Below are 17,059 nucleotides of genomic sequence, written 5' to 3' on the forward strand. Positions count from 1 at the left end.
AAAAAAAAAAAAAAATAAAAAAAAAAAAAAACATACAGACGAATTGAGTACCTCCTTCTTTTGGGAAGTCGGTCAAAAAGAGACAACAATACGTTACAACCGCAAGTCTAACTGTATTGGGAAAAAACACTAAAGGAACAAAGTCTAATCGTAGCAACAAGTACAGTATTTAATACACTTTAAATATCTTTTCACTTTATTTAAGACTTCCACAAAAGTTGTATCGTGTACAGTAAAAATATGCCAGGACAAACGGCATATATCAGATAACTAGCTCTTCCCATGCGACTTCATCCGCATAAAATTATAAAAATATCATTTTATTGTTAACATTTGTCAAATTATCAATGGCAAATGTCAAAATGACTTACTTCCTTAATGTTGGCAACAACTTATGGTCTTTTTCCACATTAGGGTTTTTTCCAAAATATTTACCCCTAAGTTTAAAATATATAGCCTTTTTATTAAAAAAAAGGGTTATTCGAAAATATGCTGTGATTGCTGACATCTTAAGCAATAAAGAAATGTGTGTTTACGCTTTATTATATTAAAGATAAAAAAACATTGGCTTGATACGATTAAAAACTCAAATGTCTTATAAATTTGACTTATTTCATATATTTAAAAAGTTAAATATCACCACCGGAGTATATTTTTAACTTGAATTAACGTGCGAAAGACGACTAAATCTTTAATTGCGAAATAAATAAATGCATTAAAGAAAACTGAAATAATTGACTCGTAAAGAATTTAAAAATGAGAATCGTTAAATTTCAAACCTGACGAAATATTGGGAACGTTGAATTTTTAAAAGGAAATTTTATTATCTAAATGTGTCTGAAAGTTCTTTAGACTTTACTTTAAACGTATTGTTTTCAGCGGTTTTGAATTCCGTTTACTTAACTAACATGATTTCGCTGAGAATATACGACGTAGTTCAAAAATAAAAGTATTAAAACGATGTAATGAAACGTATTTCCTCTTGTAGTGTTTAATATTGTAATCAAATTGGACATTTACAACTAAACGCTTCTAACGATTTAGGGGACAAGTATATATTCATTAATGTCTTAATTTTTTACGCACATCTATCTTCTGTCGAGAACAATACTTGCGTACGTATATCACACGTAGTGTATGGAGAGAGAAGTAGACAAGAATAAGTTTGAAGAAAAATGGAATGAGACTTGTGATGACATAAGCAGAGCAATTAAAACATGAAAACTGCTGTGTAGTTAGGCGATTTTCCTTTATAAGTCATTGTGTATTTTTTTTTGTGTAAATGATTAATTAAAAATAAGAATGTCAAATATTGTTTTTCAAATCGGTAAACGCGAAAGTATAGATGGATGGATGTTTGTTAGAGTTTGTAGCCTAAACGGCTGAACTGATTTCGATGAAATTTGTATACATGTAGAGGATAGCCTGGAAGAAACCATAGGCTACTCACTTTTGTTTTTATTTAAATACACTCGGATGGAGTCGCGCGCAAAATTTAGTATAAATGTGAATGTAAAATATGTTTTTCAAATCTGTATAATTCACATTTTAACAAACCATTTAAACGTCTTGCTGTTAATTAATTAATTTTTGATTTACATTACTTTCCGTCATCTGTCAGACTTGTCAGTTGAAATTGAAGGTTGAGTTAGTGACCGTCAATTTACCAGAATAATTTGGCCGGCGTGAAATTGAGTGGGATACCGCATTTACACCAATCCTTGCATTCGAAATAATATCATCAAAAACCGAGGCCGGGTGTCTTTATAACTCATTATGACACATTAGTGTCATTTTAGCGGCCCTCTGAATTATTTAGGTTCATCATCGAGCAGCATTGAAGACGGAAAACGTCAGGTGGTTTAGGGCATTACGAAAATCGATGTTTTTTATATTGTGGTTGCAATAAATTCTTTATTTTTATAGTTTATTCACGGGGACGTTAATCCTACGGGAATGTCAATGAGACGATAAATTCTAAATGTTATTTCGTTCTTTTCTTAGCAATTTTTACGAAACTGTATTAAAAGAATATACAGGCTCTGTTTATTGACTTAAATATTGCACTAAACTTGCGTGAACTATTTGTCACGTAACGTGTAAACTATGTTATCTTTCAACAAATTATTGTCATATTTGAAATTAAGAAAACATGTAGAAAATGCAATATTTTTAAAACAACCTGTATAACAAAATAAATCTGACAAGATTTTAAATTTGGAAACTGGAACGTATTCCCTGGATGTAAACATACGGTATATGTTTAACAAAATACGACATTTCGTCACATGAATTAATTTTATGAAATTAAGAAGCAAAATGTTAACAAATACTGTGTAATAAAATATATTACTAGTAAAAAACATACAATACTAAAGTGAGACTGTCCCAAAATAAAATTTCAAAAGAAATGTTCTCTTAGAGTAACTCTACTAATCCAAGTATTTTTTTCTGCGTGCTTTACAACCAATCAACTCAGTTAATGTTATCATTTCCTTGTACTATCTACACTTCTTAAAGCCATTTTAAACACGATTCGATAAACCATTCAAAAAAACAATAGAAAAATTAACATCAATAACAAAAGCTAGCGATTCTACGAATTGTTTAACCACTTACATTAATAAATCTCTACAATAAGTAAATCACTTTTCTTAAACGCAATATCCAATACGAATAAATGTAACAGAAATAATTTAGGTCGTTCATCGTCGACGAAGCGTTACGAGAGAGAACGAAAGCCAAGAATTTCAGGCGCAACAGGCATCCGTTGAAATTTTAGGATAATATTGTCAACTGAGCGTCGGTGGCTCAGTGGTTTAAGCACTTGACTTGTAATATACTGGTCTTGGGTTCGAATCCCGCTGTACCAATGTTATTTTCAATTTTTTGAATTATCTTATGTACATAATTTACCCGACGTTCTTACGGTAAAGGAAAACATCGTGATACTGCATATATCGGCGAAGCAAATTCAAAGATATTTGTGAAGTCAACCAATCCGCACTTGGCCAGCGTGGTTGACTGGCCTAGTCACCGACTTAGGGTAGGCCCCGAGCCCCTCGGTGGGAGCGTGTAGTGAGCTGGTGATGTTGATGACAGTCGTCAACTAAACAACTTTGTTATATTACAAAAGCTTAATAAATTTAAACTCATATATACGTAGTACGTACTTATAGACTACCCTTAATTAGGATTGTCTTGATGATAGTCAATCAAGTTGGGCCACTACGAATTGGTTAACTCTATTAGTTGGAAATAAACCAAAAGAGTAATTTACCTTAACTCTAAAGAAACAATTTTAACGACGACTAAACCTTTCTATGATAATATGAAAGGAAAATGGACAGTAAAACAAAAGAAAGACGGTAAAATTGTAACAAGAAAACATGTTTAGGTACAATGCATAGCAGAAAACTGTTGTAACAATGTCATCATCATCAGAGGCACTACAGCCACGGGAGGGCCTGGAACTGGTATAGTAAATTTCTCAGTCTAATATGGCCTTTTTGTGTTCTTTTTGTGTGTGTGATAAGTGGACTTAATAAAAAAGTATAAACCCAGTATAGCAGCTTGTTAAAAATTCTTCAATCATTAAAAATACGCTGTGTTTTTGATTATGAAATGTGACAATGGTTAGAAAAAATATTGGCATTGACTATGACAACGATTTGCATTGAAATCGAATCGATCTAAATAAACTATTGTACATTTAAAAGAATGCCAACAATGCAATCGATTATATCGCAATAAATTTTATCGAGTACTATTAAAGTTTGCAAAGATTTATTTCACAATCGTTTTGTTTCTCTAAAATGAATTGTCGAAAGACAAATAGTTTTAGCAAGATGCATTATTTTTATCAGTCTTAAAAATTCTTTTTGAAATTTGCTAGTAAACGGTTCTTCAATACTAAGATTATAAAGAAGAAAGATTTGTATTTTTGTATGTATTGAAATATCTCAAATAACTCAAAAACTGCTAGGCCGATTTCGTAAGTTCTTTCACCATAAAGCTATGTTATCAATGAGTAACATAGACTATATTTTTAATTTAACAGCTAGTATAAAATATACTTATAGCAACAAGGAAATATTAAGATTGAATATGAATTGCTACAAAGGTAGAGGAAGTACTTAGTTATGGAAGAGTAGTAAATACTGTGCTGACCCTTCGTAGGGACTAGGTTGATGATGATTTTTATGGCCTAACTAACAATATAAAAATCCTGACTTAGGGTCGCTTCAATTGTCTTCTTTATAACAACACTTTCTAATGTGTATAACGGAGTTAGTTCCATATTTTTCTGCATATTCTTGGTTAAAATATAAATGGTTTGTATTGAATGCAAGATATTTATTTTATTTATTGCAAAACAAAGTACGAGTACATTACATATAATACTATGAGACTAAACCCTTTTCATCCTTCTCATTGTCTTTGAAAGTAACAATATGTTTCTGTTTAGGTATCTACTGTGTGTGGTGGACGGACAGGTGACAGTGGAAACTTACTCTTAAATAAATTAATTGAAATAACGAACTGACTATGATATAGCACCGATTACATTGTAAGAATTATATGATTAAAACATCTAAATCATTTGAGAAATGAGAAAGAGCCATTATTAATAAACTGCGTAATAAGTCGCGAAATAAGATTTATATAGTGATTTCAAAGTATATCTGTTTATAGCATTACCAATATAAAGTACTAAAACTTTATACATCTCACTAATATTATAAATGCGAAAGTTTAGATGGATGGATGTTTGTTAGAGTTTGTAGCCTAAACAGCTGAATAAATCTCGATAAAATTTGGCATAGACATCGAGTATAGTTTGGAAGAACACATGGACTACACACTTTTTTTTTTAATTCCATGCGGACAGAGTCGCGGGCGAAAACTAGTATTTTACAAAAACGTATAACTCAAACTTGAGAACTTTTTAATTAGCAATTTTATTAAATAATTCAACGTCACTTACTCAAGTTAGGCGATATAGATACAAATATCTTTTTAATTTTCTGATTGTTACTATATCGAAGTAGTCAAACATTTGATTTCAAATATAACATCATCTTCATCCGCATTTGTCTACTTAAAGACTTTTGCTAATGTGTTCAGTGCATCCAACCTCTTTGGCTGACAAGCAGTTTATATACAGCCAAAGAGGATAAACACTGGCAACCACGATTTGCGTATTTGATTGCAGAAGAGACAAAAAAAAGCATCGAGAGATATGCATAACGGGCCATATGTGATTGATATAGTTTTGCAGAATATAAGTCAAATAAACATGTCTGGCTTATTATAAAAAGGTGTATTTTTGGTTGCCGCGCTCTCGGTAACAAGTTACGACGATTTTTTTTTACGAAGAAAATCGAATTAGGAAAACCTACAAAAAGAAGTAAGATCCCGCTAAAAATGTGAAATACAATTTTTTTTATTTAAAAACCACCCAGTACGCTTGCTTGCGTGGTATTTGAAAATAGATGACACTGCTTCTATTACAAATTACACAAAGATACGTTTCATACAATACTAGCTGTTGCTCGCGACTTCGTCCACGTGAAATTGAAAAATATAGCCTATGTCCATGTATGTAGCTAGTCAGAGATACAAGTATTAGCCGTTTTCTTTATCCCCAAACAGTTATACTTTCCTTCTTTTTCGTTATAGACGAAATTATGAATATAACATAGATTTTGCACATTTAAAATACAAAAACTTGGCTCACACATCTAAAAAACACATTATTTTATAACATTCGTAACACGCAACTTATGATTTCGTGGAAAAATAATCTAGCGCCTCAATGAACGAGCGTAGAGAAATGTTAAATTCTCTTTATATTATAATTTCATATATATTTGTCACGTGGGTGTTGTTAATATGCTATTGAAGAAAAAGAGGTTTTATATAGACTTTTATGCCCTTGATCTCTGTTATAATTTAGTTGAAGCGCTGTAGAAAGTCGTCTTTCTCTAATTCATTATAAAGTTACGTAACCAGAAAAAAATTGTTACGTAAATACCTGAATTAAACGCTTATTTTAGATAATAATTCAATATACTGTTAGTAATGAAATTTTATATTTAAGTGGATTTCAAAGATAAAATTTAACTATATTAAAAATTAGATAACTATTTATATAAAAAAAATTTGTGGTAGTATCCAGTATTTATTATATGTATGTATGTGTAAAAATTGTGTAGAGGTAAAGAAATAATCCGTAGTACCAAACGTCTGTCTTGTCTATTGTTTGCTACGACAATAGAATCGAACGTGCGATGTCTACGATCGTAGCACATTCGTAGCACTCTAAACTTATTTGTTCTTTTTAATTAAATTGAATATAGAAATACTTGTACAGTGTTGTGTGTACCTAAAAAACGACAAAAAAACTAAAAACTCGTACTCCCGCCATTTCGATTTTTAAAACACCAACCGTTAAAATTAAATTTTACCGAACACTTTTTATCACTACACTGGCCACTTATTTTTTTTTTTAATTTTTAAATATGACTCCAGAGCACCGCACAGCTGTACGCGCGACTTATGACTAGGCGGTTGGCGCTCCCGCGTAGTAACATCCAAGTAAGTATTTATTTATATATTTTATTATAATTACGTTTATTTTTTAACCTTTTCAACACGTGCCATTTCGCGACAGAAACCTTTTATGCAGTTCTTATTTATGATGTTGGACCTTTTTTGTCTGCGAAACGCTTATGAGTATTACTTAAAAAAATATTTATTTATAATTCAACATTATGCTTGTTTAAAATTTAGCATAATTTAAACAAATCTTTAAATATATTTTGTACACATACTAGTTTTGTTTTAAATGTTTGTGTAAGTAATTAGTACCACATATGTAAAACCTCGAACAGGAATACATAAAGAGCATTTAATGGTTTTAAGTTCTTTTTACGGATATATTTTAGGAACAATTTGTATTAATTTTATACTGGACTATTCCAGTGCCAATTTTTTGCAATGAATATTTAAAATATGACAACTCTAAAAATGACAGCTTTTGAAGAATCTGAAAGACACATTCCATAGAGTTTAATGATTTATTTTATTATAGATGTGGCATTCTTATATTACTCTAAAAGCGACATCGTAACTCTTATTTAATCAAGTCTGGAACATTTAAGAAAAACCTCATACTTTGTTGTATTCTTCTTTTGAAACTTCTTAATTGGTTATCTTAGCTGCTTATTTTGATAAAGCATATGTTAAAATACACATATTTCTGTATAATATATTTGTTCAAGTTAAGAAAAAAATGAAATAAACTTTGAACAGGTTAAAACGATATCTATACTAATGTAATAAAGCGTAAAGGTCGTACAGGCCGCCAACATTAAGGAAGCAAGGTTATTATGGTAATGGTAATTTTGACATTTGCAATGGAGAATTTGACAAATGTAAACAATAAAAGGAAGTTTTTATAATTTCATGCGGATGAAGCCGCACGGGAGCAGCCAGTAGTAAGTAAAGTGCAAACTCGTCCCGGAAAAAAGATTTTGTGTTGAGAGAACAATAAATTGTCATAATTCGACTATCTTGGCAAATGCATCGTTATTTTCGTCATAAAACGTATCCGAGTATAACAGTGTTAATATTTTTATAATCAAATCTCATTGTCAAACGGTCAATGAACTTCTGAAGAATCGAGTTAAAACATTTTTGGTGAAAATGAATTATTTATGGTTCCATGATGTCACATAATAAATTTTTCTATCTAAAAATCTATTTGTAATCAAATTATTACTCAAACCACTTGCGTAGTTTCAATCAAATGAAAATAACGCAATGCTGATTTATATTTGGCGTAATTTACGACTATTTTAATGCGTCGAGTAAAAAAGATTATTTCTACAATAGTTCCTATTTACAAAATTACACCGATGTTTTAATTGAAAAAAGAACAATCTATAAATAAAAGAAGTATATCCATTTTGGTATTTAGTTAGAGAAAAAAACTGAACTTACTTTGTCGTTAATTAATGTTCGGAATATTTCAAACACTACAAGGCAATCGAGTTTATAAATCAGTGTTTACTCGCCGCAAGATGTTAAATCACAACGCGAATGTTTGGGACATATCCAAAACAGGCTGCAATATAAATATTTAATCTGTAAAACTAAACATACAAACATATATTTTATTATATTGCGAAGTTACGTGAAACTTAAGCCAACAAAAATCTAGTTGATTCACTCAGAGTTGTTTAAACTGACTTAACGTAGATGGCTCTCTAAATCTAGTCTTAAAAATTTTTTTACAACCATTAAATGTCTCTGAGTGTATTAATTATTGTTAGATAAAGTTAAAGAGAATTGTTTTATCCTAAAGTAGCATTTATGTAAATTTGACGAAGAAGGTTGCAATAAAACGTTTTTAGTCAAAGTCAATAACCGTTTATATCCAAAGCTATGCAATTGTTACAATTTTATACAATCTTGCATTACCCTTTATAGTGTACTATACTAAAATTCCATATTATATATCCTTTTCAATCCATCCAGCCAAGATGTTTGGATCTTGGCTGTCACCCTGTAATTCTGTAACGCCCCACCTGCCGGCAATACTCCGTGCCAAATGTATACTTGCATATTTCCAGTTTCAATTTACTGGAAGCTAATTTATTTTAATCTTAACTTCGTATGAATTTCTAAGAAATCGATAATTAATTACTCGATCGACTACATTAACGTCTGCCAAATATAATGAAGTAAATATTAAATGAAGTTTTTTTGCAATAATTTTTCAGTATGAAGCAATAAAAAAACAATTATAAAACGAATACTTTATTCTTCAGAACGGTGGCATTGATTTTAAATTTTTTATTGCATTTTTAATTCAGGATGAATATTACAAAAGAAAATAACAATGGCCTGGCTTCCCGCCAAAAACATCAAGCACCATACTGATCTTGTAAATCAGGCTTAATTTCTTAATGTGTTTGCATGACAATTAAATCTTTAATACCATTATTAATCTTTAAAATACGTTCTTTGTTTAATTAATGTTCCAAAGCGAAAATAATACTAACAAAGTAACTTTAAGAAATCGACTACTATTATTCCGATAATCGTTTCTGTGCTCATGCGTGCTAATAGCGACGAGCTTTGATCAACATCTCAAGAAGCTCTCACTTGTCAGTTGGATTAAGGGCTCAATTCAAAAGGCAATTATTTTAGAAACCGCACGCTTAGTAAGGAGGTTCCTGACTCCGCTCTGACCACTGGTTGCTTGAGTCATAGGATTCCGCAGACGGTGGTGCTCTATTTTTTATATAGTATGTTTTATTTTATTTTTATACAATTTAATTATATACTAAATAAGTAATAAAGATAAATTTGAAGTTATGGTAGCTCAACAATGGTAGTAAAGGCGTCGACAAAAATTTACCAATTTTACCAATCTTAAATGTAAAATTATTTTTAACATTCCATAAGAATGTAATTCTAGAAAAATCTGTAACTATTTCATTACAAGGTCAATTACACTAAGGACGAGTTAAATAACTACAGACGTAAAAGTTCCCTCGGAAATAGTGCCTAATAAATCATTTTCTGGGATAATTTGGAATCATGAAAAGTCAGAAGTATACGCCAGAGTGGCGCTATGACTCAAACGGCACATACGCGGGGAATGCGAAATTTTTCATCACTTTGAATGCCAAAACGTAAGTATAAGCAAGTAGATAATATCGAGGTAACATCTTTACATTCCATTTGGAACCGAATAATATCGAAATTACTATTTTCATTAAAATAACTTAGAACCTGTCCCACCAAATTGTAAATTGATTACAATCCTACGTGTAAAATATGTGATTAAAATATCGGATTTCGTCGGACCGGTAGGACAGACTCTTAGTGTTATGTTTTCTATTACTAATGTTATACAAGTACATACAAAAGTTTAGATGGACGTATGTAAGTCATCAACTTGCCCTTGTCCCTACGGAGAGTATGTACTGTTCCATCTCTAACAGCCTTCATTTCTGAATTCACTCTATATATGTAGGAAATAAGTTAATAATTTACGTAACCTGACTAACAAATTCTTCTATGAGAAATACATTTATTAACCAGCGATCATCTCCCTAACCTCACCCCACTAAGTAGGGTTGGCAGATTTTTTCCTCTGGAAAATCGATCAAACATTTTTCATTATCCAGCAGTAATTTGCGATATTTATGCTTCCAGCCCTCAAACGGGAGCGAGCTAAAATTATTCGCTCCCGCTGAATCACGGGAATCGGAAATTTCAAACGCAACGTCTAGCTGATTCCGCCCACGCAAGATATTAACAACTTTCCCCCAGTCTGTTGGCAAATCACAGATATACGATGGCTTTTTTATTATAAAATTGTGGTTTCTTATCATAGGCTTAACCACCTGTCATACTATCGTAATCGAACTCATTTGACTGACAATAATAATAATATTATTGTAATATATTTATATTATTTTATTTATATATAAAAGCCAGCCAGACGGAGACAAAATAACTTTAAAAAGAAAACATTACTATAAAAAATAACATCATTAAATTAAATTCAAATAAAATCTTGGTTATCGTCGAACTAAATATATATTTTACTAACTGTTGCCCGCGACGTCGTCCACGTCGAATTTAAAGAAATAATAAAAACATTACGAAGTGATAACGAAGCCTTTTAATAGTGAACGAATTTTTGAAATCTGTTTTTGAGTTATTTCAATACACACAAAAATACAAATCTTTCCTCTTTATAAAATTAGTATAGACTAGCTGTTGCTCGCGTCTTTATCCGCGTGAAATATAAAAAAATAAAGCCTATGTTATTCACAGACAAATTAACTTTCTAATGGTAAAAGAATTTTTAAAATCGGCCCGGTAGAGTTAATTCAATACACACAAACATACAAATCTGTCCTCTTTAATATATAAAAATCATTGAGAGAACAAGAAGAATGATACATCTCATAAAATAGCTGTATTTTTGACCCATTGATTTGGTAATTAAAATTCTATTTATCATATATCTTTAGCTAGTTGTCATTGCTATCTCAAACTGTAGATGGATATGTCGATAAGAATATTTTCAACACTTTCACACTTGTAACCGAATGAGAAACGAATTCGCTATGAACATTGACAAGGTCGCCTACTTCTGTCATAATTCGGATACGACGTGTGAAAAAATTGTCAAGCGATGACGTCCGTCCAACTATAAGCTACGCGTCCGGCGTTGCTCGTAAATCAACGAGTTTTATGTCGACACACCGCATTCCGTGTTTCCACGCTTCGAGTCAAACAGTTTTATAGCGTTTTCTAAGCAAACTGTTGGTTTGATGCTTGTGGTATGTTATTGAAAACTGCATGTTTTGAGGATATAAAATATGTTTTGTTTCAGACACCTATTTTTTGATGCAAACATAAAATAATTCAGAAAAAAAATTAAGAAATATTAGTAGATTTTTGTTAATTCACTAATATTTCCTATAACCAATCCAACTAAGCTCTAGGCTTGTGCTAGGATACGGTTCACGACAATAATCGAATGGCGGAATTCGAACCCTCGACCGCAGGATCGGTAGTTTGTACCTCAAACAATTAGGCTATTGGCGCTTAATTGTTTAAAATTATGAGGTTTGTTTGAGAAAAATGGTTGAAATCTATTCTAATCTTGATTTTATATTAGCGACTAAATTTCATAGGCTCAACAGCGTTGTCTCTGCTGAGTGTTGTTCATATTTAAAATGCAATAACGTAGCGAGACAAGTTCCCTCAAATAATACATTTATTTAAATAATAGAGGAAACGGCGAACGAAATTGAGCGTAACCACATAACTGCTCTGACGCTCTGATGTTTATTTCTGACGCCGTCAAGAAAACTAATCACCACACTTACGTTGTTAGTTTCAAAAACACCAACATCCAGGGCAATGGGCTCAAAGTAACATTGTATAAAATATAAGCTTTCATTTATCAGTCGAGTTGGCCTGGATAAAGCTCCGGCTGAATTTTAAACTTTATGTTGAAAACTTTCTCGATTTATTGACGATATTATTCCATAAAGATCGACCGAGCGCTGACAAAAATCATCGTATAATCTTTTTACAGCCACTGCACGTGTTTGTTGATAAAAATAATGTTGTGACTCAACCCCCAATGCAGATAAATTCTCAGATGTTTTACACAAGATGTACTTATAAAGTTGCATTTACACTACACCAGTATTCACACATTTATTACTAAAAAAAGCGAAACTTAGTGTTTTGTTTTCAGGTTGGAAGCTTGGAAGCATAACTGTTTTTCGCTTTGATTCCTATAAGCATATATGGAGGTGCGTCCACAATCGATTTTTGATCGTGCAACTAAACAGTTGAATTATCTGCGAAACAATCGACAATCGCACCACAGTTGTGCGATAGTTTACTCAAAGGTTAGGCTCCCGCTTTCTTATATTTTTATATGAATACATTAATTACACCTAAGTTTTATGAAACAGAACAGCTGTATCCAGAATCTTACTATTATAATATAAATGTGAAAGTTTGGATGGATGGATGTTGTTGGAGTTTGAAGCATAAACTACTGAACGGATCTCTATGAAATTTGACATATACGTAGAACATATTCTGAAAGACATAGACTTACTTATGTATTTTTATTATAAACTAGCTGTTCCCGTGCGACTTTCGCTTTCATCCGCAGAAAATTATGTAAATTTTATTTTATTGTTTTCATGTGTCAAATTATCAATTGCAAATGTCAAAATCACATGACATGACAAACCATGACAACCTTGCTTCCTTGATGTTGGCAGTAACTTATGGTCTCTTTCCCACATTAGCGTTTTTATCCAAAATATTTACTCCTAAGTTTAACGGCGTGAAAATATATAGCCTAAAGCGAGACGTAAGTGTAGGGCTTTTTATTTAAAAAAAGAACTTCAAAAATATGCTGTAATTGCTGACATCTTAGGCAACAAAGAAGTACGTGTTTACGCTTTATTATAATAGTATAGATATGTTACGAACGTAACTACGTAGAAAATTACGACAGATGTTAATAAAAGAGATATTTCAAAAGATGTTTCGTCTAGGAGAACCGGCTGACTAATCTAAATTATTTATAACAAATTATATAAACACAAGCTTAAATATACGGACACCCTTAATTACATTAAAAAGGTCAGTTGGATGATTTTAAATATGAAATGGTGTAGGCACGTCCCGACGTAATATTCTCAATGTTGCGCTTATTATCTCGATATAAACAAATTCCGCCACCTGCCGCAATAAAATATAACCCAAATCTACGTCATTCAAGCATCCGATACCTACTCGAATCTCTCCAGTCACATATTTTAATATCTATTTTTAAATTTCAATATCTTTAAGTTTGAGAGATATTATAGAGGATTATATGAAAACTTTCAAGAAAATCTGTTCATTAGGAACACCATAAACCTTAATACTAAGGATTTCTATAATATTTATGATATTTGAATATATAGAACTTACACAATTCATTTTTTTACATTTTCGTGTTTTGATTTTAATAATTAAATGAAAAGTATCGTAGAATTAATTATACATTTAATTAATATAACAAAACAAAGGAAAAACGTTCTATTTTAAAACACAAAGCAGGATTGTTGTGGAAAAATAATAAAAAGCGCCATCTATCGATAAGCAGAGTAACTAGCGAATGCTGAGTTTCGATGAATGTCGTGTTACGACGCTGAATAGTGTACAAATGTTATTACAGATGGCAGTGTTCTCAAATATATGGGACTATTCTAATGGAATATAGGGAGCAAAAATGCACATACAAAGGGGCTCAAAAACTGACAACACAATAAAACAATCATTAATTTACAAGGACATCATACAAATGATTTAAATCAATCTCGTTGTATTGTTAAGGGGGTTTAAACATACCCATGACGTATCTGCTTAGATCGTACACTGGGAAGCTTGGAGGATAAAATTCTGGAAACATTTTAATGATTTCAATTCTTTGTCTTTCTCTTATTAATTTACAGATATCTGTTTTTTCTTCTGGCTACCATTAGTATAACAAAATAGCAAGTGAAAACTCATTCTGGCTACGTTACCTGGCATTGGCCGCCTAGCGCTTTTCCCCGAAACACAGTTATAACTATTCCAGGAGATAAAGCCCTACTGAATTTTGTTTAAATGTTTTGTCTAATAAGGAGTGTTAAATTTTTTATTAGTCATGTTTACCTTCCAATCATTCCCTACATTGACGCGCCTTTAGCATTATGTGAAAACTTTTAAACCCCTACTAAGATAATCTTTTATATGACCGTTTTACATAACAATAAAACCGATATTATATGCCGAGACATACAGATATGCTTGTGAAGTACCAATGGTCGTTGTTAACTGTCAACGGTTGATACCCGCTAAATTCAAACTAAGTATATAACGCATCTTTACACGCATTGCTGTATGTTTTCAAGAGGTATATAATAACAGAAAATAAGATAATATTGCTATGACACACCTATTAATTGTTATTTATGGTTATGCTACTTACCTTCTAGAAACTGCCTGGTTGGTAAACGTAAGGAGACTTTGAGAGAGGATGCGTAGGCCGAGTCGATGTACCAGCAAGGGTCACGGTGTTCACCCAGCCTCTTGGCGCTACTGTCTCTGTAAATGAAACATTCTGATATGAGCTTTATTACGAACTCTACAGAGACTGAAATCGACCGAATTATCCATTTATTCAATCCTTATTTTAACATACGCCTTGATTTTATATTGGACTGATTTGTATTGTTCTAAAAATTATTGGCTTTTCTCTATAATAATAGAAATAAAGACAGGACAAGAATATTCTCTACACTTAGCAGTGATTTATACAATGCTTAACTTTGTAGACAGAATAACATGTAAAAATTGTTGTGTAGGTTTTGTTTGATATTAAAAAAATCTATTTAGGTTGTAGGTATCTATGTAAAAATAACTATAACTTACAAATTCATTTTTTTATGAGTTCATATTATGATGATCAAAGTATACAAAATGAATTTATGTAGGTAAATAAGTATATATTTGTATAATAACACAATACGCATTAGAAGAGACGGTGAAATGACAAAGATGAAGAGGTTATGTAGAATCATAACAATAGAAATCGATGGAATTTCTGAGTTGAAATTTAGCGAACATGCGATCGAAACTATTTTATATTTACCCGGCGTCCATTTTGAATATCATCTACAGCGACACGGTATAAAGTTTATTCAGAATAAAATTCGCTAAACGACGACATTCAAAATAAAAAGCTACATGTTTCTAACGTGCATATGTCAAACTAAACTATTTTCGTACAGCCAAGTTCACGTTGTTCAGCTGAAACACAAATACATTTCTCTAACTCTGAAACTGAAACTCTGGTGTGTGGTAGACGAACCGTGGAATAAAATGAAAATCCGAATGGAAATCAATTTTAAGTCGCCGCTCGCCAACAGATGGCGTTTAATGATTTTAAAATTCAAACATAGATGGCGTTGATCTAAAATCGTAATGGAAATCTATGTGCTATTGCTTTGGAATTCGCATTATATCGGAAAAGGATTAAAACCAAGGTCATTAATATGGTTTAGCGAACTCCTGCGTATTTGTAACGCCCTGGTATGTACTTACGTCAAGCAGAGCTATCGAAAATGACTGTCTTATTAAGACTCCTTTAGAGACAATATTAAAAATTCTGTCAATGTCTACCTAAAAGTAATAAAATTTTATAACGTCAAATAATAAAAGTATTAACAGCATCCAAATTTAATAACAATGTTGTAATTTTTAGAATAAACCAAACCATGTTTCCTGTGATAAACTGCACCGGACGCTTGTGTATTTTCTTATTTAGTTAGCCTTGAGAGACCAACATTTGTTATTAATTTGCAACAATTTTGTGGGACGGTTACGTAAGCTGTACAAAGAAGGGCGCCCGATATGTTCAGTACTAATGTATGAAGGTATTGGTACAAAATAGAGTTTGGACAAAGGAGAGTTTTGTATAGGTAATCTTAATGTGTTAACGGTAGACATTCTCCGTAAAACATCTTTATCTAAAGGCCTCATTACCCATGAGTTTTTGGATATCACGTATAACCATTTATGATGTCCATAACTTTGTACTGACCAGATTATACAAGAATTTGAATTTATTAAATCTACCTTCTCTCGATGTTCGAGTATTGAAAAATATTTGACCAAATACCGAAAATGTTTTGTGTACAGTGAATTCTTTAGACAGGATATAACTATACCATATATTTATAGCAGAATGCAAATAAATAAATTAATACCTTTATATTTCTTACTAAATATCTTCCGTTTCTCTTTCTGTCTTCAATTTGTTTATGGTTTATACATTAATAATGTTTAACTTGTCACCGACAGAGCGACAGCCAAAAATGCAAAACAAAAACTTCTTCTATTTAAAATAAACTTTATTACAACTTATTTACATAATCACAAATTATAAAACTATCCCGCAATAACATCTTGTACGCGTCTATTATTCTGTATCTTTTCTTAAACCGTGCAATGTCTCGGTGGCCAGTATTCAACCTCTTTGGCTGTATTCACACTTGTCAGCCAAAGAGGTTGTATTTTGCATTTACCAAATAACGTAAGTAACGAGACGAACTTTTACAATATTCTTATATTTTAACAGATAACTTTCGAAAGTAAACAATTCTATTTGCATCAATTGTTAATAACGCATGAGTTCGTGGTTTTAATGCGCCCTGTTTTGTTGGAATATTTATTGTGATGTTTATCTTTGTTATATTAAATTCTTTGGCAGACACTCAGTACATTCAGCTTTTATTGTTAAATAATCATGTGATAAGACGTCTTTACGTCAGATTCCAAGATCATGTGTATGTTAATTCAAGTTGGAGAGATTTTGGAAACTCACACAAATAAACATTTTAGTCACTATCTTTAGTAGATAATGCTACTTTAGTTGACACCTTTGACTATATATATATATATA

General features: G+C 31.5%; 1 protein-coding gene across 6 annotated transcripts in view; it reads right to left on the minus strand.

Annotated features, from left to right (window-relative positions):
- Window positions 1-17,059, minus strand: part of LOC106111457 (filamin-A) — a 59,144-nt gene that overhangs the window by 27,404 nt on the left and 14,681 nt on the right. For 2 of the 6 annotated variants that reach the window (XM_013293572.1, XM_013293574.1), the window contains exon 2: window positions 14,585-14,700. Coding sequence is in view for 2 of the 6 variants with exons in the window: in XM_013293569.1 (XP_013149023.1) it covers window positions 13,963-14,013; window positions 14,585-14,700; window positions 15,248-15,270 (190 nt within the window). In the remaining 4 variants the exon portion in view is untranslated. Of the gene's footprint in view, window positions 1-6,451; window positions 6,540-13,962; window positions 14,014-14,584; window positions 14,701-15,247; window positions 15,343-16,364; window positions 16,500-17,059 lie in introns of those variants that run through there. The other 4 variants (XM_013293569.1, XM_013293573.1, XM_013293571.1 and 1 more) reach the window with 4 other exon arrangements.

Source organism: Papilio polytes, unplaced genomic scaffold (assembly GCF_000836215.1).
Source record: "Papilio polytes unplaced genomic scaffold, Ppol_1.0 DF824169.1, whole genome shotgun sequence".
Taxonomy (NCBI): Eukaryota; Metazoa; Arthropoda; class Insecta; order Lepidoptera; family Papilionidae; genus Papilio; species Papilio polytes.